General features: G+C 36.9%; 3 protein-coding genes and 1 long non-coding RNA gene across 6 annotated transcripts in view; 3 read left to right on the top strand and 1 right to left on the bottom strand.

Annotated features, from left to right (window-relative positions):
* The window catches only part of LOC134745668 (uncharacterized), a 447,357-nt gene that overhangs the window by 48,120 nt on the left and 372,641 nt on the right, over positions 1-26,596 (bottom strand). The window lies entirely within an intron of this gene.
* LOC134745545 (esterase FE4-like) lies at positions 6,468-10,643 on the top strand. Of its 2 annotated transcripts, none has more exons than XM_063679608.1 (3): positions 6,468-6,627; positions 8,495-9,813; positions 10,484-10,643. In XM_063679608.1, exons 1-3 carry the CDS (start codon positions 6,499-6,501, stop codon positions 10,641-10,643), a joined length of 1,608 nt encoding a protein of 535 aa, XP_063535678.1. In that variant the 5' UTR covers positions 6,468-6,498. The 2 variants fall into 2 exon arrangements, with proteins under 2 accessions (XP_063535678.1, XP_063535677.1); XM_063679607.1 differs by having other exon boundaries at positions 6,493-6,627; positions 8,495-9,733; positions 10,484-10,623.
* LOC134745544 (juvenile hormone esterase-like) lies at positions 13,544-17,318 on the top strand. Its single transcript, XM_063679606.1, has 3 exons — positions 13,544-13,707; positions 14,496-15,814; positions 17,114-17,318. The coding sequence occupies exons 1-3, from the start codon at positions 13,579-13,581 to the stop codon at positions 17,301-17,303; spliced, it is 1,638 nt and encodes a 545-aa protein (XP_063535676.1). The 5' UTR covers positions 13,544-13,578; the 3' UTR covers positions 17,304-17,318.
* On the top strand, positions 22,423-26,464 carry LOC134745543 (esterase FE4-like). 2 transcript variants are annotated; one of them, XM_063679604.1, is made up of 3 exons: positions 22,423-22,584; positions 24,168-25,483; positions 26,108-26,464. In XM_063679604.1, the coding sequence occupies exons 1-3, from the start codon at positions 22,456-22,458 to the stop codon at positions 26,295-26,297; spliced, it is 1,635 nt and encodes a 544-aa protein (XP_063535674.1). In that variant the 5' UTR covers positions 22,423-22,455; the 3' UTR covers positions 26,298-26,464. The 2 variants fall into 2 exon arrangements, with proteins under 2 accessions (XP_063535674.1, XP_063535673.1); XM_063679603.1 differs by having other exon boundaries at positions 22,440-22,584; positions 24,168-25,403; positions 26,108-26,240.

The following is a 26,596-nucleotide window of genomic DNA, read 5'->3' as shown; positions in this document are numbered from 1 at the left end:
CATAAGGTATATCTAGGTCTGTAACTAGTTTATATAGCTCCAGTTTATAAAACAAACGAAACAGAGCAAAAACAAGTTTTGTATGAAAAACTTAAATTAGCTGTATTTTTTTAGCTATGGTATCTGAAGCTACATAAACTACTAATTACAGATATAGATATACCTTATCCTTTTGTAAGTTCTTTATATTACAAAGTTTCAGAGTAAACTATCTTCTCGTTTTAAAATGAGAGCGTAACTACGTTTGTATGGAGAACCGAGCTTGCCGGGGACCCTTAATTAAGTTTCAATAGTGGAAGTTGTGAAGAATTTAATTATATCTGCTTAAAGTATTTTGCAATCAGTTGCATACCCTTTGCCTTTGTCTACGTATCTTGTATTTGACTGTTCATGAGGCAGGCGTGTTCTGATTGTAATAACAAGTTAATGAATTTGATCTGGCTTTGTTATGGATATGATCCGTCAGTGTCAAAATTAAAGGCGAAAAAAATAAATGTCACTTCTGACTCTGACAGATGATAACGCATCAATATCGAATTCATGTGTTACCTAGGAGGATATAACCAACGGAGACGCCTTGTCTGGAATACGCTGTACAAAAAAGTCTGCCAATTTTTGCGGGGGAGGGGAACGTCAAATGTATACGTAACGTCAAAATAGCCAGGTCAGATAAACGTCAGTCGATAAATTGTGTATGACCATTGGCCGAGTATTTTCGACAGAGGGAAACGCCTGTTAATGGCTACTCCGTTTGGTTATATCCTCCTAGGTTATTACAATGAGAATAACTCGGCATATACTTATCAAGAAACTATAGACTCTTATTTTGTTTTTTGTATTACTGTGTTACGTTGTTTAACTAAATATTTAAAATGTGACGTTTTAAACCAAAAGGTACCACATTGTCAGTTGTCGATAAGGTTGATTTTAAATTGAAGTTATATGGATATAGCGCCTTATTGACAACCGACAATAAGTACCCTTTTTATTGAGAATGGCACAAATTATAGTTTTTTAAAATTAATAAACGAATAAAAATAGAGAAATACTAACAACCTCGCTAACTTTTAATGAAATAATCTGCCATCTGGACTTAACTAGCGGAAAGAGTAAGAATTCTAAATATCACTTCTATATTAAGTTTTTATCGATTTTACAGTTATCGCATACTTTGTACCTACTTTAAAGGGAAAATTTGGCATATTGGCCTCTACAAATGTCGCCGATAAACGGATGCGATTTGCGTTTCATTGCGGCATTTGATCGATTGATTGATTTCGTTGCACCTATACTTAGCCGGCAATGACTTTAATTACGGCTGCAGTATAGCAGTGCGAAATTACTGCAATATTTACAGGAACATCACAGCAATATTTGCGGCAGTATACGGCAGTAACGTCACACTACTATACTGCACCTGTAATAGACAGGCAGGCAATTAGACCACAGACATTTTTTTTTTTGAGAATGACCGACACGACAAACGCGTTTTATTTCGTATATTATCCAGAACCTAGAAGCGCTGGTGGCCTAGCGGTAAGAGCGTGCGACTTTCAATCCGGAGGTCGCGGGTCCAAATACTTGTTTTATGACCTGATATTTTTTTTAGATAAATTAATAATTTGCTACATACAATACAATAAAAAATATAATAATAAAATGTTATGAGTAAGCTATTGATATGATGTGCCCTTACAGGGTCCATGTGAGACATTGTATATTATAATTTACATCTATACTGTACCATGGTTGCAATAAAGAATTATGAATTATGAACCTCGGCTAGTACCAATGAGATTTTCGGAACTCATGTACGAAATATCATTTGATATTTACCAGTCGCTTTTCGGACCCAATAAGGCTCCCATGAGCCGTGGCAAAATGCCGGGATAACGCGAGGAAGATGATATTATCTAGTTTTCAACGTTTTAAGTCGATGATTGTTTTACTGAGCATTAACATCCATTTTGACAGAAAAAAATCTATAGGTATCCTCCAATCTTTAGAAAAACCCCGTTTGTAAGGGACAACGGTAGACAATTTCGTGAAATAAACTGAAATAAATGTCATATACTAGAAAAAAAAATTTAGTAATTTCGTGGAGTGCTGCAATCCTGAAAATGTTCACTTCTGAGTACAAAGTATAACTAAGAACATCTAAGAAGTCGATCAAAAGTAGCACCATCGCATGCAAGTAATTAACCCTGCTATAAAAGACCGTCTAACTTTCGCAAACTTACGGAAACGAAGTTGCCCCTCGTTAGAGAAAGTCGCCCCGCTTAATAACTAACCTATTCAATAAGGTTGCATATGCTTCAGTATCATGAGTTTGTGACTAGTTAAGAGGAAAGGGGACGGCCGCTTCTCCATACAAACGTAGTCCCCATTTTCCTCCCTGGATATTGACATTATTATGGAAAATATTTTTACATAATTTGAAGTCAATTAACCTACGTTTGACTTTTTCGATTTTTTGATAATTGTAAAAATTAGGAGCGAAAATCAGTTGTCATACAATTTCTTAATATTAATTAAAAAATCGATAAGCGTAGGGACATAGCTGTCGTTGATATACAACACTGTGTCAACATATTCAAGTGAAACTTCTAATGCGACTTTCAACAAGGTTGCGTTAAACGTTTAACGCTACCATAGATAATATAATTTTATACTCTATTATTAACTCACTAAAGTTAACTTTCGCTGGACCAGCACGGTGTCTCTTATATCTCTCTCTCTCTCTCTCTCTCTCTCTGTATGTGTGTGTGTGTCTGTCTCTCTGTGTGTATACTTGTTTGAATATATATACATGTACCAGGCGAACATAACTATGAAGGAGGTTTACGCTAAAATTTTTATAAATTATCAAACTTCGAAACAACTTATGAATTTATCAGCCATCATTTGATATTTTAATGAAGTACGATTACCGACTTCAACGATTGAGAAATTTACCTCCATGTAATTAGATAACATATTCACTTCAAGAAACACGACATTACTATATCCATATTTGAAATCTACGAGGATATCTATCAGTTTTTAATATAACTTTCCAGTCTCCTTCACAGGACGTCGAAATGAAATATCGCATTCCTCATCCATTTCCCTTTAGGCACCGAGCAGTTTGATTTCCGGTCCACGTCTAGATCACATGATGGGATTACATTACTCTCGCATCTATATAACAAAGTTTGCTCATTCAAGCAAATTGTTGTATTCACTTCACATAAAAGGGTTGTTTACTGTACACTGGAATCGCCTTTTTCGTAAAATTTACACGTAATATTTTACCAAAGGAAGTGTATAGGGCAAAGGCCGTCATTATTTGAATAAAACGGGCTTCCGAATGGCGGGAAGGCTATAGATTGACCTTTCCGGTGCAAACAATGTTTCAGGACGCTCCCTGATTCATGGAAAAATAAATTCACTTTTCCGAGGGAATTATGACGGAAAAACATGTAGCGAAAAATATAATACGACGATCTCAGATTATAAAAAGCCTTTAGGGAACTATCGGAGCGTGAAAATCTGCCGGAGATTTGTAAGAGCGGCACCAGTGTTGGTTAGGTACTCTTTTGAGTCATTTGCTTTAAAGGTCGACTCAGTTTTTCAAAACTGAGTCGAAAGTTATGTTCTTTTCGACTGAGATTTGAGCTTTTTTCAGATGTCACAATTTATTTACAAAAAATAGACAATTTGATGTTTTTACATAAATTCTTGAGTTACGTATGTGCACAAATTATACAATAACGCCTATTTTCTTTACTGTTAACTTATGAAACCTTTTAAATTGTTGAAAAGTCGGAGGTGGCGCTTAAAAAACTCAACAAACGATTCGATTCTGGACTTAAGACTCGGAAGTTTTTTAAGCGCAGTCTCATAAAAACGAGTCGAATTCTTCAAAACACTTGAGTTTCTACCAACACTAGCGGCGCCACTATGACGTGCAGGGGTCTAGACCCTAATTCGATTTGCTTGTATAAAGGTACCTACAACTTGATAATTTAATGAAGTAATTACTAATTTACACATTGAAGTAACTGTTAAATATTCAATAGGTGCTAGCGATGTGGTAGTACCTAAGTAGGTAATTATAACTTTTAAGGGTCACATACTGGAAACAAGCTTTACTCAAGAACCAAAGATGTTAACACAGCAACAGAAAGTGCTAATATCTCTCCAGGTACAGATAAACCTTCATGTAACTAACATGACAAAATATAGAAAGATTCACCGATAGTGAGATATTGAAAAAGATAGTAATTGAAAACGGATAAGAGTAGCGGTCCTGATGAGATCACCAACGAAGCAATCAAAGCCGGTAGATTCTTGTTAACACCACACTTAACAGCTCTTTTTAACATTTTAAACTCACGAACAATCCCCAGTGAATGGGCGAAATCGGACATAATTTTATTATATAAAAAAGGAGACCCTGCAGATATTGGCAACAATGGGCCTATCAGCCTAGGTACAACCCACTTTATATAACGTTCGCCTCTATAATAGAGCAACGAATCTGAAAATTCACGGAGGAACACCAGCCAGTAGAGCAAGTTGGGTTCAGGAAAGGCTTCTCTACCATGGATCACATTCATGTTTTAGACTAAATAATAGAGAAGTTTCAGGAGCAAAGGCAGCCGCTCTACCTCGCTTTTATAGATTGAAATGAAATGAAAGTTTATTCACGAGAACATATGGTACAGTAGATATTATTAAGTGTACATTATTGACCCATGATATGTTCGGCCTTAGGGTATGTGAAAATTATTTGTATTGACACAGTTCATGCATGGCAAAGGAAAATATTTTATATAAATGTCGTGTTTACAAAAATATTATCAAAATTTTAATTATTAAGTACAAACGTCAAGTTCTAAGCCTCAATCTACAGTCAGTTAGTCATTCAAACTCAGCGCATAAGTTCATCAAACTATATTTAAATCTAAGTTTCTTATTTATGTCAAAAGTATACATGTAAATGTCAAAAATGAAGTAAAAATTAGAATTTAGAATAAAATTTAGGATTACGCGAAAGTGTTTGATTCGATCTCACACACCAGTATGTGGAACGCTCAAACTATTTAAACAACCTACGATTCGCAGACGACATTGTATTTTTCTCGAAATCAGCCGTGTTGTAAGTAAAAATATAGGTCTGGAACTGAACACATCTAAAACAAAAGTCATGACAAATCACGATCGGGACTATCAAAGTGAATAAAACACACGTCGAAAACTACGTCTACCTGGGTAAACAGATATCCTTCAAGAAAACCCGGCACCTGGAAAAAATAGACAGACGTGTTAAAATATCCTGGAACAAATATACTGGAGTTACAAAGAACCGTTAAAATCAAACTTGCCACTGAAACTAAAAAAGAAATTACTGGATTCCTGCATATTATCATGCCTTTCTTATGGATGTCAAACGTGGATTTTCAATTCGTACATTAAAAAAAAATCAACACAAGAAGCATGGAGCGGAGCATTCTAAATATAAAACGTACCGATAAAAAAACAGAGATAAGACAACAAACAAGATTAATTGATGCTCTGACATACTGCAAAAAATTTAAATGGCGATGGACTGGTCATGTAACAAGAATGAATGATAACAAGTGGACACAGACAGTCACAACATGGCCGAGTCCAGCAGGAAAACGAAGGCAAGGAAAACCACTAGAAAGATGGTCAGATGAAATTATATTAAAATAGCAGGAAAACAATGGATAGAAAAAGGCAAAATAAGAGATGCGAGAGAACGCGCATGTAATATCTCTGGTGTTGCAGGCGTCCATAGGCTACGGTGACTGTTTACCATCAGGCGGGCCGTGTGCTTGTTTGCCACCGACGTGGTATTAAAAAAAGAGAGATAAATGGAAGGAGTTGGAGGAGGCCTATACTCGAGAGAGGTCTTAATATTAAAGAAATAATTTATATTTCAAACTGACATTTAAATTAAATTTAATTGAGTTGCTCAAATTATATTCCAATCAAGTTAAGTAATAAATAAACTGAAATAAATGTCATAAATATACTAAGAAAAAAAAAACATATATATAAACATATATATGCATATGGCATTTATTTCAGTTTATAATTTATATAGTAGTGTTTCTACTTGAAATAAAAACAAATTAAAGTATTTTTAGAAAATAATTTAATTTGTTCTAACCCTTCTAACAGTAAGTAATAAATACATGACATAATGTAAAAGATTTAGAATGTATTTTATAAGTAAATATTTTATGAATAAAAATAAAAATGTAAATAATGGATGTATTCGTATCCGTTAATTTCTTTTTATATTGTAACAATATTAGGGAATCAATGGATTGTTTATTTTATTTTATTTATAAGTGTCACTGTCACATTATCAACATTGAGAGTAACGCGATGTTTTTCGCAGTCTTTTACATTTACTCGTCTCTAGCTATATAATAGCTGGTGTTATCATTATTAGCGTAGTTTGTTAGAGTAAGTACTTTGACAATGGTGCAAGTGCGAGTCGGTGACGGTCTGTTGGAAGGAGAAGTTTTGGATAATGTGCTCGGGGGACAGTACTATAGTTTTAAGGGGATCCCTTATGCTGCGCCTCCATTGGGAGACCTGAGATTTAAGGTTAGATAAAATAAGGTCAATACGAGTAACAAGTGTAGCCGCGGGCCTAGCTATATCTGATTTTTTCAAATCCTGGCTCGTACCAATGAGTTTTTCGGAACGTATGTACGGAATATCATTTGATATTTACTACCACTAGCTTTTCGGTAAAGGAAACATTCGCACTCTCGCACATGAGAGGAGGCCTGTGTTGTGATGTCTTAGCTAGGCCAAGAAGCTCTACTACTAAAGCTTTATAATCTTAAATAATGAAACTTTCCTCTACCTACTCTACTATTGCCTTTGGAAAGTAATACTAAAGTTTAGTAAATAAGGGTCTAGACTATAGGGGGATAGGGGGATGAAGTATAAAATAAACAAAGTTATGAATGCTAACGAATTTGATTTATTGCATTCAGATTGATTAAGCTTGTAGACAAATTAATTCAATAATTTATGAGCTCCATATCCAATGAAATCGGGTACGGACGACATTGGATACACTACCATGGTAGAGTGTACTCGATCCCGTGGCGCCCTCACAAACGGCAAAGAGGATATGAAACGCCGGAGTGGGTTTAGTGGGTAGGGCCAGGTTCTCCCTCCCCTCTCGCCAGTTGAGAGGGGACAGGAGCGGCGAGTCCCACACACCCCCCCATCAATGGCCTTCTCGCGGCCGGGGGACGATACGTAACAGCATTCGCCCACTCCGTCAACAAAAAAAAAATTGGATACACCGCCTTGATTGCTAGGGCCAAATAATTGGAGGGAGTTAAATTTAACATGGAGGCTTTTAAATTTCGCTCGAACTGTGATGTACTAAAATAATTTCTCATAAATATATAGCAACTAATATTGTCTTCGGTTACCGCGATAGTTACTCATGAAATAAAACTATGAAAACGCCTTAAAACTAGCCTTAAACTATAGTATATGATGGTTCATTATCTTTAGTATGTGGGTATTTTTGTACTTTGTAGTTTTTCCTCAGTCACCCGTTGACCACGAACGCTGTAAAGGGTTCGAAACGTCGGGATGTATTATAAATTCAATATACGCGATATAATCTGTTTTCATAGTTTTATTTCATTATACTGTAACTGTAAAAAAATTACATAGGTATCTCAAATGCTGCTAAAGTTTTTTTTACACCGGTCACACCTTTGTTTACCTCGTAAGGCCCAACGTCCTATTTTTAGAAAAGGTCCTATTTCCGTGGGAATAAAAATCAGAGTTTGATCCCACGATTAATTTAAGTGTGGCTGGCCTTCACATTGGGGCCTGTTTACATATTGATTATTGTTTAGTTATTGCGAGTTCATGTGCCAATAAACCCAAGTAGTAGCAAATGTATAAAATCGGAATAAACAGCGTAACGTGTAAACAAGTCCCACTGTGAAGGCCAACCACACTCACTCGTATTGAACTTAGATAATTATATAATTTGTAATTTTTATTTTTTTAATAATTGAAATACAAATAGAGACCAAGATAAGTCTGCAACGATTTTAATAGCACATGCAGTCCAAGAGTTATTTATACGTCATAATTTCATAGAAGTTTGACGTTTAAAATAACACATGCACTGCATATGCTATCAAAATCGTTGCAGAGTTATCAATTTTATCATGGTCGAATAGCTAGGTACAATTAAATACAAACATATACATTAACCACATTATGAGTGTAACTTACTTGAAAGTGCATACTGCTCCATACATTTCTGCTCGTTACTTACCCTACTAATTTATGACATTAAAGATAGATGTGTAGGTATAATACCTACGACTCTTTTCTCTCTCTCTCTCTCTCTTCTCTTTTAGAAGAATAAATACCTATTATACACGCTAGGAAACTTCACTCACTTGATTGTTTATTGTCTTTATAGGCACCGCAACCGGTCATTCCTTGGGATGGAGTCCGCAGCGCTAAAGCCCACGGACCGATCTGCCATCAGTTCGACATATTCACTGGAAAACTCTGCACAGAACCAAGCAGCGAAGACTGCCTCTATTTAAATGTATACTCACCTGATCTCCAGCCTATAAAACCTCTGCCTGTAATGTTTTGGATCCATGGTGGCGGTTTCTTAAGCGGCAGCGGAAACACAAGCTACTATGGCCCCGATTTCCTTGTCAACCAAAATGTTGTCCTTGTAACTATTAATTACAGACTAGCTGTAGTAGGATTCTTGTGCCTGCATACAAAAGAAGTACCAGGAAATGCTGGTATGAAAGACCAAGTAGCCGCTCTTAGGTGGGTGAAAAACAACATAAGAAACTTTGGCGGAGATCCTGATAATGTCACCATTTTTGGAGAGAGCGCTGGGGCAGGGTCGGTCACCTACCACCTGGTGTCACCAATGTCCAAAGGTCTGTTCAAGCGAGCTATTGCTCAGAGCGGTGTGAACCTGAGTCATTGGGCTCGGGCGTTTGAGCCCCGATTAAGAGCTGAGGCTATAGCTCGTTCACTCGGTAAGGACACAAAGGACGACAAGGAGCTCTATGATTTTTTTAAATCCCTGCCAATCGAAATGTTAACAAATCCCTTTGCACCTCTCACGGTCGAGGAAGAAGCGGAGTTACGTATCAATTTATTTTTAACTGTAGCTGATGAAGAGGAGTTTGATGGAGTTGAAAGATTTTTCAACGGCGATATTTACGAACGGCTGCACCACGGTATACATGAAGGAGTCGAACTCATGATGGGTTATACTACTGACGAAGGCATTATTCAATTTGCTTTTTCGACGAAAGAGAATTTTTTTGACATATATAACAAATACGCGCAGTGCTTCGTACCCATCGATTTATTGCTGAAATGCTCAGCAAAAGACCAACTGGCTATCGGGCAAAAAGTGAAAGAGCATTACTTCGACGATAAACCGGTCTCAAAAGATAATGTCGACGCCCTAATAAAATACTTATCAATACAGATATTTACCTATAATATTATTGAATATGCCAAATTTTTCGTTCAGATGGATAAGAACAAGTTATTTTTCTACCATTTTGATATGTACTCAGAAAGAAACATTTGGACTGAAGGGTTTGGAGGAAGGCCATATATCAACAGGAAGAGCGTTTGCCACTGCGATGATTTGACTTATTTGTTTAGCACTGAGAAAGTAAAAGCAGACCTAACTACCGAAAGTACTAAACTTATTAAAAATATGTCAAAATTGTGGACTGACTTCGCTAAATTCGGGTATGTACCTTAGCAATACTTACCTCTTCAAATGCTTCGGGTATTTAAAATGAATGCACCTACACATTCGGCTTAAAATTTGCGGCTCGCGGTGAGTTAAATATCAGTTAGCGCCCAACATATAGATTCTACCATGGAATTTATGCAGTCCTGCCAATTCGTGATTAAATACATAGATAGAATATAGATAGGTACCTACGTTCTAAACTCAAATTATACGTGACTAGGGTGGGGCCACTCTATGTTTTCATGGCAAGTGCTATTTCAAGTATGGAATTTATAGGGATATGTATGTAGGGGTATGTATGTGCAAAAGTGCAAAGTTAGCGTGGTCAGATTCTAGAGTATTCCTTTATTAACTGACTCCTAAAAAGTGGAATTAGATACAATTCTACTGTTTACATAATTTCATTTTGCTAAGTCAAGGTCTAGACTTTCCTTCTCTCATCATTCTCTAATAAATTCATTTATAAATACTACCTACATATTTAGTTTAGCGACAGTTTTATTGCGTGTAAGTCGTGGACCCATAAAGCAAAAAAGTTATATTATGGCAAACTATTCACTATCAAAGTAACTTTTAGGTTTATATTTGATAATTGGTGAATGTGTGATTTTTTTAGAAATTTGAACTGGTGGTCAATCATATGATTTATAAATATTGTTTTAGTGACCCTACTCCGGACAGCAGCTTGGGGATCAAATGGCCCGCGTTTGACCCTAAGAAGGAGCAGTACCTGATCATCGGCAACGACCTCGTGGTGGCGTCACACCCAAATAAAGAAGACTTCGAATTCTGGGAGAATCTACATCAACAATATGTGCCGTAAAACCTTATAATTGTTGTCCAAATAAGTTTTTGTCAATGTCAAAAACTACATCAATGTATAACGCAGCGTAGGCGAACAACATGCGAACGCGAAGCGGCGTGGAGGCGCGGCGCGGCTCGGAGCGGGGTGAATCAATCCTTTGATACCTATAGAAGTGTCCTACGTGGGTGATCTCGTTGCGAACGCGAACGCCTAGCGCCTTGGGCCCGCCGCGCCTTGCCGCACCGCTTCGCTTGGCGTTCGCGAGTGTTCGCCTACGTAAGACTCAAGCGTAAGTCTGAATCAGGGATCGTTACCGGTATCACTAGACTTATACCGGTACCGGTTACCGGTATGACTAAAAATCTAAATATCACGGTACCATTCGCAAAATTTCTTTGATATTCTAGAATAGTATTTAGATAAGGACAATGAGTTATCAGTTGACCTAAATGAAATGCAAAAGTTATTAACGATACAAATGCGAAATTTGCAACGAGTGGCGAATTTTTAAACACGACCGAAGGGAATGTTTAAAAGCGACACGGGTTGCGTATATTAATTATTCGCACGTGTGTCGTACAACGTTTTACAGTACATATGGCGCTTTAAATTGTCGACACAGTTACGTAATGTGCTTATAATAGCACAGGGTGTCGTAATGGAGCACCAAAAAGTGTACTGTAAATTATGTGTACTGTAAATTATGTGTATTGTGTATATGTGTAACAACCGAGATACCGAAACTGAATATCGGTTAATTTGAATAAAAATATACCGGTATTCGATCCTTGGTCAGAAATAGGCTCAAGATAATAAGATGATTCTGTAAACATCTTACTTTATCTTGCTAATTAGGTAGGTAAGTTGCGTCTCGCTCCCACATTCATATTTCAGGTAGACGCGAACGAGAGATAAACGTCATTTAATGTTACAATGTTAGCATACTGTATGATTTGGCAATTTTGACGTGTATGGTTTAACACGACTAGAGACGAGTTAATAATCAACACTACACTGTAACTACTGTAGATAGAGATAGCGTTGCATTTAACATGTTTTTAAATCCGTATAGGTACTGTGTATCTAATGGGTCTTTAGCTTGAGACTTTATTCTCCTTTAGAGGAGTTATTACATCATTTTTTATTGTATTCATATTTTAATGTTTATTTGGGCAAACGGTACATGTTTCTTATAACTAGTGTCTTATAAATAATTCTAAAAACGAAGACAGTTGCCACCACTTAATAGCTCATTAAAGAAAAAAACAAAATACGGGATAACTAAACTTAAAAAAATTAAACTTAAAATTAACAACAAGGGTCGAATTAGGACAGGGGCTTAATTAATGAAGATAACACTTTTTTATACATTAAATTTGCAATTAAGTGTAAAGTTATAGTGTATTCAATTCGTTTTTTTATTTAAAACCAAAAGTACTTGACGTTTACATTTAGACAAGGAGTCATTAAATATATCAATTTTTGAGAAAATATTTTTTATGGACATTACTCCTGAGAAGGACAAAACTTAAAGGTCCCTAAAGGTTAATGTTGTCCCTGTCCTTCTTAGCAACAAGAGTAGAAAATATCCAGCGAAAGGATAAATTTCATGATTGAAAGGACTCATAAAAGAAATAATAAATTATCTTAACCTAAATGTACTTATGTGTTTTTATTAACGACTGAAGTAAAATAAGTTTATATTATTAAGATGACACCGAGAACAGTTGAAACTATGCTGCCTGGGTCAAACACAAAACTGTGTTCACGTCTTTCCTGTAGACATACTTAAGAGTTAGGGTCTATAAAGGTTAATTTTGGTAAACCCATGAAAAGGTACTCCTTTTATTCGGATAAGTATGATAAAATTATTACCAACATGCCGACAAGCTGTTAACTATTGTCCGCAGGAGAGAAAACTTGTGTGTTCGTCATAACTGTACACTGTGCAATTTTCTCTCCTGTACAGTTTTCTCTCCCTTTTCATAGTGATAAATAAGAAAATTTACCTTATAGCCCTTAGGTTTTGGGTATGTCTACAGGAAAGAGGTAAACACAGTTTTGTGTTTGACCCATCCATCAATATCGAGACGAGAAGGAACGGGAGAAGGTGACGTCGGTGGCAGTCTGTATTTAACCTACTGGTTTGTGCAGCCCCTTAAATCGATAACGTCCACTATACTGGACATCCCAAGAAAACAAATCTGCACCAAATATTAAACCTAAGCAATACTTTCCTGGTAGCGTAAGTGAATAATATGTTATTTTTAAGTAACTAAAAAAATATTGGGAACCAGTGTGAACATAATATTTTTGTCAAAGTCCTACCATAGAGTAACCTATACTAGAGCGGTACTGTCATAGTAAATTTTGTAACCCCAGTAAATTCACTGCCATCTGTCGACACACTTTAAAATTAAAAATGAAGATTTATAAAAATACGATAGAATGTATTTAAATATAGATAAATGATTTTTTTATTTGCATTAATTATTTTTATGATTTTGACCCATGTTCTTTCACTTATATGCGTTAAAATTGTTAAATAACAAACGAAACCGTCAACGCCATCTATACGACTGTAGGCCAAAACTAGTAGCGCCCTCTGAACGAGAATCAAATTTTCTTGATTTTCGAGGCACGTTTTTTCCTTAGACTGTATGTATCCATCTATTACGGAGTTATATCTATCTTTGGTCCTACAGAACGCAGAACTTGCAAGGAAGCATCCGACACTGACATTTTGCCCATATTTCAATATTCTTTCCAAGATGATACGCCCGCGATTCCCGATAGTATTAGTTATTAGCGTAGTTATGTGTCGCTGTCACATTATCAACATTGAGAGCACCGCGACTTTACGCAGACTTTCAGTCTTTTACATTTACTTGCCTCTAGGTATATAATAGCTGGTGTTATCATTATTAGCGTAGTTTGTTTGAGTATTTCAACAATGGTGCAAGTGCAAGTCGGAGACGGTCTGTTGGAAGGAGAAGTTTTGGATAATGTGCTCGGGGGACAGTACTATAGTTTTAAGGGGATCCCTTATGCTGCGCCTCCATTGGGAGACCTGAGATTTAAGGTAAGATAATTAATAAGGTTATTACGGGTAACAAGTGTAGCTCGCACAGAATTAAAGTGGGGGGATGAGGGGCCGAGTGGATATGACGTCGGACTTTTTTTTAATGTTTAATGATCTTTTTGTGAAAATCTTAGTATTGAATTTAATCTGTATAATAATTCAATATTATTATTAGACAGGCGGCTCGTGGCATTTAGGTAGAGCACTAGTGATTGTACATCTCACATATTAACTGTAACATATTTCAACTTTTGAAAATTACATAATTGACAAGAAACGTTTCTGACAGTAATGTTTCCGAATAAATTACACTTAAATTACATGTAACATCTCCGCTCCTTCTGGCGTCAAGGGGATTTTTACAGATAGAAGACGTAGAATAACTTGTAATAATTTAGAACAAATATTAATTGTATATCACGAATGTCTTATATTGCCCTAGTTGCTAAGAGCAGGAAGAAATATAGAAAAGATTGGACCTGGGGAGCCGACCCTTTCACCCCCATTTTTGGGGGGTATGCACGGTACGATCTCGAGGCTACCGGGCCAAATCAGCTTTGTTTGAGCTAAAGGAACAATCGTGCCAAGCGGCATCCCTGAGATGAAAGTGCATACTGTTCCATACATTTCTGCTCGTTACTTACCCTACTAATTTATGACATGTGTAGGTATAATACCTACGACTCTTTACACTCTCACTATTTTAGAAGAATAAATATTATACGCGCTAGGAAAGAAATAAATACTGTTTAACACTTCGCTCACTTAATTTTTTACTGTCTTTATAGGCACCGCAACCGGTCATTCCTTGGGATGGAGTCCGGAGCACTAAAGCCCACGGGCCAATCTGCCATCACTACGACATGTTCACTGGAAAACTCTGCACAGAACCAAGCAGCGAAGACTGTCTCTATCTTAATGTATACTCGCCTGATCTCCAGCCTAAAACACCTCTGCCTGTAATGTTTTGGATCCATGGTGGCGGTTTCTTAAGCGGCAGCGGAAACTCAAGCGAGTATGGCCCCGATTTCCTTGTCAACCAAAATGTTGTCCTTGTAACTATTAATTACAGACTAGCTGTAGTAGGATTCTTGTGCCTGAATACAAAAGAAGTACCAGGAAATGCTGGTATGAAAGACCAAGTAGCGGCTCTTAGGTGGGTGAAAAACAACATAAGAAACTTTGGCGGTGATCCTGATAATGTCACCATTTTTGGAGAGAGCGCTGGGGCCGGGTCGGTCACCTACCACCTGGTGTCACCCATGTCCAAAGGTTTGTTCAAGCGAGCTATTGCACAGAGCGGCGTGAACCTGAGTCATTGGGCTCGGGCGTTTGAACCCAGATTAAGAGCTGAGGCTATAGCTCGTTCACTCGGTAAAGACACCAAGGACGACAAAGAACTCTATGATTTTTTTAAATCCCTACCAATCGAAAAGTTAACAAATCCCTATGCACCTCTTACGGCCGAGGAAGCGATGGGGTTACATATTAATGTACCTTTATCTGTAACTGATGAAAAGGAGTTTGATGGAGTTGAAAGATTTTTCTACGGCGATGTTTACGAACGGCTGCATCATGGTATACATGAAGGAGTCGAACTCATGATGGGTTATACTACTGACGAAGGCATTATTCAATTTGCTTTTTCGCCGAAAGAGAATTTCTTTGACATATATAACAAATACGTGCAGTGCTTCGTACCCATCGATTTATTGCTGAAATGCTCAGCAAAAGATCAAATGGCTATCGGTCAAAAAGTGAAAGAACATTACTTCGGCAATAAACCGGTCTCAAAAGATAATGTCGACGCCCTAATAAAATACTTCTCAATGCAGATGATTGTCTATAATCTTATTGAGTATGCCAAATTATTCGTTCAGATGGATAAGAACAAGTTATTTTTCTACCATTTTGACATGTACTCAGAAAGAAACATTTGGACTGAAGCGATTGGAGGAGGGCTATATATCAACGGGAAGAGCGTTTGCCACTGCGATGATTTGACTTATTTGTTCAGCAGTGAGAAAGTAAAAGCAGACCTAACTACTAAGAGTACTAAACTTATTAAAAATATGACAAAATTGTGGACTGACTTCGCTAAATTCGGGTACGTATACTTAACAATACTTATTATTTAATGCTAAATACGAGTGCGTATGTGAACTGCCATTTAAAATTAATGCACTTTTTAAGCCGAATGAATACGGCTTAAAATTTGCGGCTCACGGTGAGCTATCAGTTAGCGCCCAATATGTAGATTAGAGCATTGATGTCTGCAGTCCTGCAAATACGTAGAGGGGTGAATCAGACTGTTCATGACATTTATACTTCAATGGAAAATTTCGCTTATAAATAATATGGGTACTTTAATTTGATTTTATGTTATACGTTAAAACAAGCGATTTGCTCTCTGTTAGACTTAAAATTTAGACAAATATTAAATTGGGAATATGATTTGTTGGTAACGCCAGAAACGTCAAAAGCTTAAAGTTGACGTGACTAGAGTACTCCTTTATTGCTATCCTTAAACTAAATTTAGATTATATTGTCTTCGGTTACCGCGATAGTTACTCATGAAATAAAACTATGAAAACGGATTATATCGCGTATATTGAATTTATAATACATCCCGACGTTTCGAACTCTTTACAGCGTTCGTGGTCAACGGGTGACTGAGGAAAAATTACAAAATGCAAAAATACCCACATACTAAAATAATGAACAATCATAGACTACAAACTTTAAGGCTGGTTGTACATGCAAAATCGGTTCATAAGGCTAGTTATACACTATAATTATTTTTCAAGTAAAGATATATATATATACGCGATAAAAAAAAAAAAAAAAAAAAAAAGGGTTTTTTTTAAGGCTAGTTATACACTATAATTATTTTTCAAGTAAAGATATATATATATACGCGATAAAAAAAAAAAAAAAAAAAAAAAAGGGTTTTTTTTTATTTTATCGCGTATATATATATATCTTTACTTGAAAAATAATTATAGTGTATAACTAGCCTTATGAACCGATTTTGCATGTACAACCAGCCTAAAAGTTTGTAGTCTATGATTGTTCATTATTTTAGTATGTGGGTATTTTTGCATTTTGTAATTTTTCCTCAGTCACCCGTTGACCACGAACGCTGTAAAGAGTTCGAAACGTCGGGATGTATTATAAATTCAATATACGCGATATAATCCGTTTTCATAGTTTTATTTCATAAATTTAGATTATTAAAATTCACTTGATGCATCGGAAGATTAGCGCTAGAAGTCGCCAGCAATATGCTGAGGGCATTTCGTGGCACTTCAGTCTTTCTACGCTTTGTTACGTGTAAATTTTCTTGTGTGTGTTTACGAATAGAAAATTATTCCATTCTATTTTATATTTATACATATTGTTATAGTAACCCTACTCCGGATAGCAGCTTGGGGGTCAAATGGCCCGCGTTTGACCCTAAGAAGGAGCAGTACCTGATCATCGGCAACGACCTCGTCGTGGCGTCACACCCAAATAAAGAAGAGTTCGAATTCTGGGACAAACTACATCAACAATATGGAAACGTGAAACATGAGGCTTGCCGTAAAACCTCATAATTATTGTCCAAGCAAGTTTGTCTCAAATAGATGTCATATACTAAAGAGAAAGTGACCAAACCCTCCGGTGGTCAGGGCCATAGCGAACCGTGACCAAGCCGGGGCTGGAAACGAACCGGTCTTCAGCTTACGCGATTAACGTCCTGACCACTAGACCACCCGGTCACGGCGGTACCCATCCCAAATTCTCGAGTATATGTATATTTGAAACACTAGGCGCCCTTGAATTGAATTTTGTATTTTTTTTATTTTTGAAACAATCATGTATAACCCACTGTACTTTTCTTTTATCAGTCATCTACCTACCATTTTAGGAGTTTATAAAACAACGCATATCGGACATCAACAAGTGGTCATTACAAGTTAAACAAATCAAGCTACTAAACACACTTATATATGTAGTTCAAACTCCAAACGTAATACTGAAGCAAAATACATATATCACCTACATATCGATAAAAAAAATGTAATACATTTAAATTGTTTATGTACTTGTTTATATTTTACATATAAGAATATAATAGTACGTAAATACTAAAATAAAATAACCCCGTCTTTTCTTTTCTGTATAATTTCATGCGTTTTCATCGTGTCTACGTGCGAAGGGAACAAGACGTAGAAAATTTCATACTCTTGGGAAAAAAATGAAAGATTTCAGGACTATAGCAATTTTAACAGACTTGGGTGTACGGGGCACTTTTATACCCGTAACGCACCACGTTGTAAACCACTACATGGGCAGATTAGGCCTCGTAACTCGTAACGCACTACATTTTAGGTACAGGTTGTGCTTGCCGCAGTGAACTCGTGATAAAGCTATGCTTGCGAGGTCTACATGCTAAGAAAACCAAATGCATTAGATTTTCTTTGCCGAATGTTAAACCAGTCAATACTAAGATACTTTTGAATAATGAATGCTTAGAGAAGGTAGATAAAGCACTGTTTCTTGGTTTAACATTGGACAAAAATCTACAATGGAGTCCTCATATAAGAACACTAGCTAACAAATTAGGTTCGGCCGCTTACGCTGTTAGGAGAATTAGACAACTGACTAATGTTGAGACAGCTCGCCTTGTGTATTATAGTTATTTTCATAGTGTAATGTCATAATATATAATACCATATTATGGTATTCCGGTCTGGGGCAAAGCAGCTGACAATACAGACTATATTTGTCTTACAAAAGAGAGTACTTAGGTACTTAAAAGTATCGTTATTTATGGAATGTGGAGTTAAATATCAAAAAACCAAATTTAAAAAAAATAAAAAAAAAAGTACTTGAAAAGTAAAATGCAGAAACGTACCACTTTCTGCACACTTTATAGAACAACAATGACCCACTTTGAGAGCATGAGAAATGAAAAACATTTATATATGGCGGACTAAACTAGACGCGTAGTACCTGCCAATATATTAATCGTTGCCTGATCTGTACTGTACACATATTTGTTGAGTTTATGAGATAACATCGAGTCTTTCTACCACTAAATATATGTATGAAGTTTTTATGTTTGTCTATATTTATTCTAGATAACACAACGACCCTCGGTAATGAGGAATAGGTACGACAAGAGGAGGGAGATAAGATAACATAACTATTTAACTAAGTATGTCTTTGCCAGCGAAAGAAGCTCTCAGTACATTTTTGACTTCGGAAAATGGTCCATATTTTATTATCTTTTTGGAATTTACGGGCCTATAAATCCCGGTCCTTTGATAGGCTTGCGTGGGGATATAGATCCAACACGTAGAGCTTTAATGCCATGTAGAACGCCTGCTGGAACCCGTTCACAGGCGCAACAATAGACACCCATGAACCGGTCTCAGCAGGCATTGGGAATTGGGACTATTGTAGAAAAATTGAACAGTATAACGGTCTATGGATTGAAGTTTGGGTGGACAATGAGACTGGGTTGGGAAATACTTATATGAACTAGAACTTAATACTAATCATATCGGGCATATAAAAACTGTGATCGGTCATGTAATAAATGTTTTGATTGGTTAAAATAAAATCTATAATATGTCAAACTTCTTGCGCGCGGCAATACAATCTATTCTATCATAAAACAAAGTTGTGTTTGTTACGATATACTTATAACGAGAGAACGACTGAACCGATTTTCATATAGTTTTTGATTTGTTGGATTATATAGTCTCCGTCCCGAATAGCAGAATAAACAACTATTAAAAACATTGGAAAAATTGACGAATGCAAAATAATGAAAAAAAATCATTCCCATGCATAAAAAATGTTTCTAGGTTTCGTAGCAATTAAGCATATGTTCAATTTGAATGATTGCCATTAGACTTGATTCAGGCGCTATACTTACTCTAGCTGCTGTTACTAATTCCACGCAAACGAAGTCGCGGGCAAAGACTAGTAATATAATATACAGAACAAAATCCTCCATCGAGATTTTCTGTTGCATACTTACAAGGTTTTCACACTTTTATTTCGTACCTACATATACATGTGTCGAATAGAAAATGATTACATATGTGTACGAGGACATAACGATAAGCTATCATTACACATACATACATCAAAATAACATACCTATGTTCTAATTAAACGATAACAATGGATATAATAACTCTATCATTATGACTGTGCCTATTGCGGGTTAAGCCCTGCCCCCTACTCGCGCCGTACGGTAACTCCATTCTGGGTTTTACTTTTGGAGTATCCTTCTCTTAGATGGATTGCAAGCCAATGCTAAGAGGTCCATTTCCCCCTGTGACGAAACAGATTACCCAGATCAAAGATTCCTGCAGCCGACCTGTCTCCACACGTATTGGTTCGCCTTTCCTGTTGGATTAGACTGTGAAGCCGAGAGGGTAATGCAGGTGCTGGGCATCCCTGCGTTTCATTAATTTCGTCCCAGGCGGTGTAATATATGTTACAAATACAGGTCTGCAGCGAAACGTAAAACACTATGGATACTTCTAAGATCAAATTTTGCTAGTTGGGTATGCCAACGCTCACTGGGTCAGCATATGTCGTAGCATACAGCTGTGCGGCGATACTGGCAAGAAATATATACGTTTCACTTAAAAAACGGTGAACGCCTGTTACAATTCTGCTCCGAGCATCTCTTATGGGTAACCAATACCTACTTTTAAAGGAAAACCATCTCGTAAGGTGTCCTGGAAACACCCTCGTTCTGGCCATGGGCATCAGCTGGACTTAATTCTTACCAGAAGCAAATTTCTCCGTGAAACCCTTCACACTCGCACATTCCACAGTGCTGATTGTAACACCGATCACTCGCTTGTAGTAGCACAAGTATGACTAAGTATAATCTGACAATACATTATGACTTTCAATAATTATGTCAAACAAAGGGATCCGTGATGATGACTGTGCAATCTGTGCATGCAGTGTACAAAAATTAAGTGATATGGCGTTGTTTTTAGGCTAAGATACCTGCAAAAGCGGCATTCGAAAAATTTAAATCAGTTTTGGTTTGTTATTAGAAATGTTACAATGTGATTTGGCAATTTTGACATGTATATAATATTGTCTTCGGTTACCACGATGGTCACTCATGAAATAAAACTATGAAAACGGATTATATCGCGTATATTGAATTTATAACACATCCCGACGTTTCGAACCCTTTACAGCGTTCGTGGTCAACGGGTGACTGAGGAAAAATTACAAAGTGCAAAAATACCCACATACTAAAATAATGAACAATCATAGACTATAAACTTTAAGGCTGGTTGTACATGCAAAATCGGTTCATAAGGCTAGTTATACACTACAATTATTTTCAAGTAAAGATATATATATATATATATATATACGCGATAAAAACTACGCCGGCTCCAACCCTACACCACGGACCCGAGAAGATTTAATTCCCTCCTAAATTGTAGGAGGGTATCCCAATATGGGACCGGCAACAAAATACGCGATATACGCGATATAATCCGTTTTCATAGTTTTATTTCTTGACATGTATAATTTAACACCGCTAGAGACGAGTTAATTATAAACACTCATAATCTCCCGAAGTTGCACATCATTGTGGTTAGCGTTACATTGAACGAGGTTCAGATCCTCGTACTGAGTACCTAATGAGTTATTAGTTGGCCAAGCAAATCTTGTCAGTAAAAAAAGGCGCAAAATTCAAATTTTCTACGGGACGATATCTCTTCGAGCCTACATTTTTTAAATTAGCCGCCTTTTTCTACTGAAAAGATTTGCTTGGCCAACTATATATTATTACATCATTTTTTTTAAGAACACTACTGAGAAGGTTATAAAGGGTATATGTATGTTATCCTTGTCCCTCTTAGCAGCAAGAGCAGAAATTGTCCAGCGAAAGGATAAATGTAATATGTATGTATGGTTGAAGAAATTGATTAATGTAAGTAGTTTAGCACCTTTATTTACACAATAAAATATATTTTATCTTTTATAATGATTAAAAAAACTCATTAAAGCAACAATACATTATCGAAATTTAAAATAATGGGGAACGCTCTTTTTTAGGGTTCGTACCCAAAGGGTAAAAACGGGACCCTATTAGTAAGACTCCACTGTCCGTCTGTCTGTCACCAGGCTGTATCTCATGAACCGTAATAGTTGCCGCTATAACAACAAATACCAAAAACAGAATAAAGTAAATATTTAAGTGGGGCGGGAGGCGTATGGGAATACAATAAACGTGACATTTTTTCCGTTTTTTACGTAATGGTACGGAACCCTTCGTGCGTGAGTCCGACTCGCACTTGGCTGTTTTTTTCAACAGCCGTCGCAAAGTAATTTTAGCGTAATTAAGTGCTATAAGCAAAATTAAGAGCAAAGCGACTTTTGAGAATAACTAGATTATAAATAATTTATTCGTAAGCACAAATACAGAGAGAAAATATCCAGAAAACCATAAGAATTAGAAAGTGCCACGACACGATGCTGATCAGCATGATGCTGGCGACTTTCAGCGCTGATGTTCCGATGAGACCATCCGGTGAAACAATGACGACAAAAAAACGTACTATATAGACAGAAATTAATTTAGGTACATATGGTGAACTATAAACACAAACTATTAGTCTGTTACATTTACTCGTCTCTCTAGGTATGTATATAAAAGCAGCTGGTGTTATCCTTATTAGCGTAGTTTGTTTGATTACTTCGACAATGGTACAAGTGCGAGTCGGTGACGGTCTGTTGGAAGGAGAAGTTTTGGATAATGTGCTCGGGGGACAGTACTATAGTTTTAAGGGGATCCCTTATGCTGCGCCTCCATTGGGGGACCTGAGATTTAAGGTATGACGTTGATAATTTGTGAACAAATTATAGTAGGAGATACGTTAATAAGGCCGACCTTCATCGATTTGCCTACCGGATGAAACTTATATTTTATGAAAAAAATGAGAAAAATGAAAAATATATTTATTTTGCACAGACAAAGATGGGAATTTGCAGATGCAGTATACATGAGGTCCAGGTTGCGCGCATACAGCGGTACATTTATAACAATATGAACAGGGGTCCCCAAACTAGGCATAGCCTGTATCTTGGGCGACCAGTTAGTGAATTAAAAACTAGATTGAAAAAAAGTATCTATGTCTAAATTTGGGATTTACGTTGGTCAGTCTGTCAGTCAAGTCTCTTAAGGCTAAGTGTCTATACCTATAGGTTAAGTGTCTAATTATGTAACATAGAGTAAGACTACTACATATGGACAGAAATTGAGGCTTATGCCGCGATATTTAAAGCATTATACAATTTAGAGCATTATACAATGTTTCCTTTCTCCATAGAAGTGCACCGTAGCGTCACTGCACTATCTCCTCAGTCTTATTATAATCGATAGTTAGCAGTAACAGTGTTTTAGTAATGAATTGTTGTTGAACTGATGTTTGTTGATGTATGAAATAAAATATGTTCCTGAACATACATAAATAAGTAGGTTGCCTAAAGATTATCGCAACAGATTAATTTTTACACATATTTTCTTTCATAAAATATAATCAGCCTTATTAACGTATCTTAGACTATTAATGCAATTTATGCCTTAAAATCCCTACTAATAACATAAACGAAAGTAACGCTGTGTGTCTGTATGTCATTCTGTTACCTCTTTACGCTTAAATCACTGAACCGATTTAGATGAAATTTGGTAAGATAGTTTGAGATTTGAGACCCGGGAAAGGACATAGAATAGTTTTTGTCAATAATTATTAGCATGCCACGGAGACGGAGACGCGGGTAGAAGCTAGTCATTTACAATTAGAATAGTTATAATTAAATAAAAATATACACATAGGATTTTATTAGATAAATATTTTTTATGTCAAAATTCGCATTTATATTTATTTCAAAATGTTTATATTTCATAAGACTAAATACTTAGTAAGTATAACACTAATGAACACAATACAACACGTAATAATCATAGCAAGTACTTACTCGAACATCATCACGTCACGTATTACCTGCCATCGATTGTTTTGGAGTACCTTTTCAACGTGTTTGTTTACCATACTTATACTACATACGAGTAGGTTATGACCATAAGATAACATTATAGATGCGAAGGTACTCATATAATACGACCGCGCGTTTTCACCAAGGAGTAAAATAAGTATAATTTTCACTGAGCTTCGCAAAAAAGTAGCTATAGGTACTCACGCCAAGAAATATTAAATAATGTTAAACAGTCGGCTCACTTAACTTTAACAGCCTCCTGGCATAGTCGGTAGTGACCCTGCCTACGAATCTGGAGCTCCAGTTCAAATTATGGTAACACAAGCCTTGTACTGAGCTTACTGTGGGACTAGGTCGGTTTGTGTATGATTGTCTTGTAATATTTATTTGGTTAACTTCATTTTTAATTATCTTTATAGGCACCGCAACCGGTCATACCTTGGGATGGAGTCCGCAGCGCTAAAGCCCACGGGCCGATCTGCCATCAGTTCGACATGTTCACTGGAAAACTCTGCACAGAACCAAGCAGCGAAGACTGCCTCTATTTAAATGTATACTCACCTGATCTCCAGCCTAAAAAACCTCTGCCTGTAATGTTTTGGATCCATGGCGGCGGTTTCTTAAGCGGCAGCGGAAACACAAGCTTCTATGGCCCCGATTTCCTTGTCAACCAAAATGTTGTCCTTGTAACTATTAATTACAGACTAGCTGTAGTAGGATTCTTGTGCCTGAATACAAAAGAAGTACCAGGAAATGCTGGTATGAAAGACCAAGTAGCCGCTCTTAGGTGGGTGAAAAACAACATAAGAAACTTTGGCGGAGATCCTGATAATGTCACCATTTTTGGAGAGAGCGCTGGGGCAGGGTCGGTTACCTACCACCTGGTGTCACCAATGTCCAAAGGTCTGTTCAAGCGAGCTATTGCTCAGAGCGGCACGAATCTATGTCATTGGGCTCAGGCGTTTGAGCCCCGATTAAGAGCTGAGGCTATAGCTCGTTCACTCGGTAAAGAAACCAAGGACGACAAAGAACTCTATGATTTTTTTAAATCCTTACCAATTGAAATGTTAACAAATCCCTATGCACCTCTTACGGCCGAGGAAGCGGTGGGGTTACGTGTTGATTTATCTTTAACTGTAACTGATGAAAAGGAGTTTGATGGAGTTGAAAGATTTTTCTACGGCGATGTTTATGAACGGCTGCACCACGGTATACATGAAGGAGTCGAACTCATGATGGGTTGTACAACTGACGAAGGTATTATTACATTTGCGTTTTTGCCGAAAGAGAATTGCTTTGACACATTTAACAAATACGTGCAGTGCTTCGTGCCCATCGATTTAGCGCTGAAATGCTCAGCGAAAGATCAAATGGCTATCGGTCAAAAAGTGATAGAGCATTACTTCGGCGATAAACCTGTCTCAAAGGACAATGTCGACGCCCTAATAAAGTACTTGTCAATGCAGGTGATTTATAAAGGTATTGAATATGCCAAATTCATCGTTCAGATGGATAAGAATAAGTTATTTTACTACCAATTTGACATGTACTCAGAAAGAAACATTTGGACTGAAGGGTTTGGAGCAAGGCCATATATCAAAGGGAAGGGCGTTTGCCACTGCGATGATTTAACTTATTTATTCAGCACTGAGACCGTAAAAGCAGACCTAACTACTGAAAGTACTAAACTTATTAAAAATATGACAAAATTGTGGACTGACTTTGCTAAATTCGGGTATGTATACTATATCAATACTTAAGTACCTTATTAAATGCTAAGTACGGGTTATTCCCACTAGTTACCACCAAGTTGTTACCAGTGGTAACTACTGGGAATATTTATTCCCAGTAGTTACCCAGTAGTTCCCAGTAGTTGGGAATATTTATTCCCAGTAGTTACCACCAACTTGGTTTGGCGGTAACTACTGGGATTTTTTTTTCCCAGTAGTAACCACCAAAATTTTGTTAGCGTTCAAGCGTACTTGGCCGGTTTTAATTTATTACGTATCCCATTAATAAAACAAAACATTTAGTTTAGGGCACAATTTTATTACGTGTGAGTTGTAGTACAGATGTAGTGCATAATTATTTTCCATCGTATTTTCACGGAAACGTACGAACGTGTCTAGCTCTTTCAGTCAGTCTCGATACAAAAAGTACTGAAATTGACTGAAGTAGCATGACAAATACGAACGTTTCCGAAAAAATACGAAGGAAAACAATTATGCTCTACATCTGTATTACGGCGTACGCTATCAAAGTAACCTTCAGGTTTATATTTGCTAATTGGTGACGGTGACTATTTTACGAATGTAAAATAGCGGTCAAACTAAATTTATATTTATAAATATTGTTCTAGTGACCCTACCCCGGACAGCAGTTTGGGGGTCAAATGGCCCGCGTTTGACCCTAAGAAGCAGCAGTACCTGATCATCGGCAACGACCTCGTCGTGGCGTCACACCCAAATAAAGAAGAGTTCGAATTCTGGGAGAAACTACATCAACAATATGGAAACGTGAAACATGAGGCTTGCCGTAAAACCTCATAATTATTGTCCAAACAAGTTTATCTCAAATTATAAACTGAAATAGATGTCCTATACTAATGAGAAAGTGACCAAGCCCTCCGGTGGCCATGCCGGCCATGGCCGGTCACGAACCGACGCGGCGTCTTCATCTTACGCGCTTAACGTCCTGACCACTAGACCACCCGGTCACGGCGGTACCCATCCCAAATTCTCGAGTAGATATATGCATCTTTGAAACGCTAGGCGACCTTGAATTGAATTTTGTAATTTTATTTTATTTTTGAAGCAATCATGTAATTCATGTATAACCCACTGTACTT

The sequence above is a fragment of the Cydia strobilella genome, chromosome 11 (genome assembly GCF_947568885.1).
Source record: "Cydia strobilella chromosome 11, ilCydStro3.1, whole genome shotgun sequence".
Taxonomy (NCBI): domain Eukaryota; kingdom Metazoa; phylum Arthropoda; class Insecta; order Lepidoptera; family Tortricidae; genus Cydia; species Cydia strobilella.
The sequence above is the reverse complement of the archived record's forward strand: the minus strand, read 5'-3'. Positions and strand labels throughout refer to the sequence as shown.

Coding starts and splice junctions, on each gene's coding strand:
- LOC134745545 (XM_063679608.1), top strand. CDS start 6,499: ATGGTGCAAGTGCGAGTCGGTGACGGTCTGTTGGAAGGAGAAGTTTTG. Junction 6,628..8,494: donor TGGGAGACCTGAGATTTAAG/GTTAGATAAAAT, acceptor TTGTCTTTATAG/GCACCGCAACCGGTCATTCC. Junction 9,814..10,483: donor ACTGACTTCGCTAAATTCGG/GTATGTACCTTA, acceptor ATATTGTTTTAG/TGACCCTACTCCGGACAGCA.
- LOC134745544 (XM_063679606.1), top strand. CDS start 13,579: ATGGTGCAAGTGCAAGTCGGAGACGGTCTGTTGGAAGGAGAAGTTTTG. Junction 13,708..14,495: donor TGGGAGACCTGAGATTTAAG/GTAAGATAATTA, acceptor CTGTCTTTATAG/GCACCGCAACCGGTCATTCC. Junction 15,815..17,113: donor ACTGACTTCGCTAAATTCGG/GTACGTATACTT, acceptor ATATTGTTATAG/TAACCCTACTCCGGATAGCA.
- LOC134745543 (XM_063679604.1), top strand. CDS start 22,456: ATGGTACAAGTGCGAGTCGGTGACGGTCTGTTGGAAGGAGAAGTTTTG. Junction 22,585..24,167: donor TGGGGGACCTGAGATTTAAG/GTATGACGTTGA, acceptor TTATCTTTATAG/GCACCGCAACCGGTCATACC. Junction 25,484..26,107: donor ACTGACTTTGCTAAATTCGG/GTATGTATACTA, acceptor ATATTGTTCTAG/TGACCCTACCCCGGACAGCA.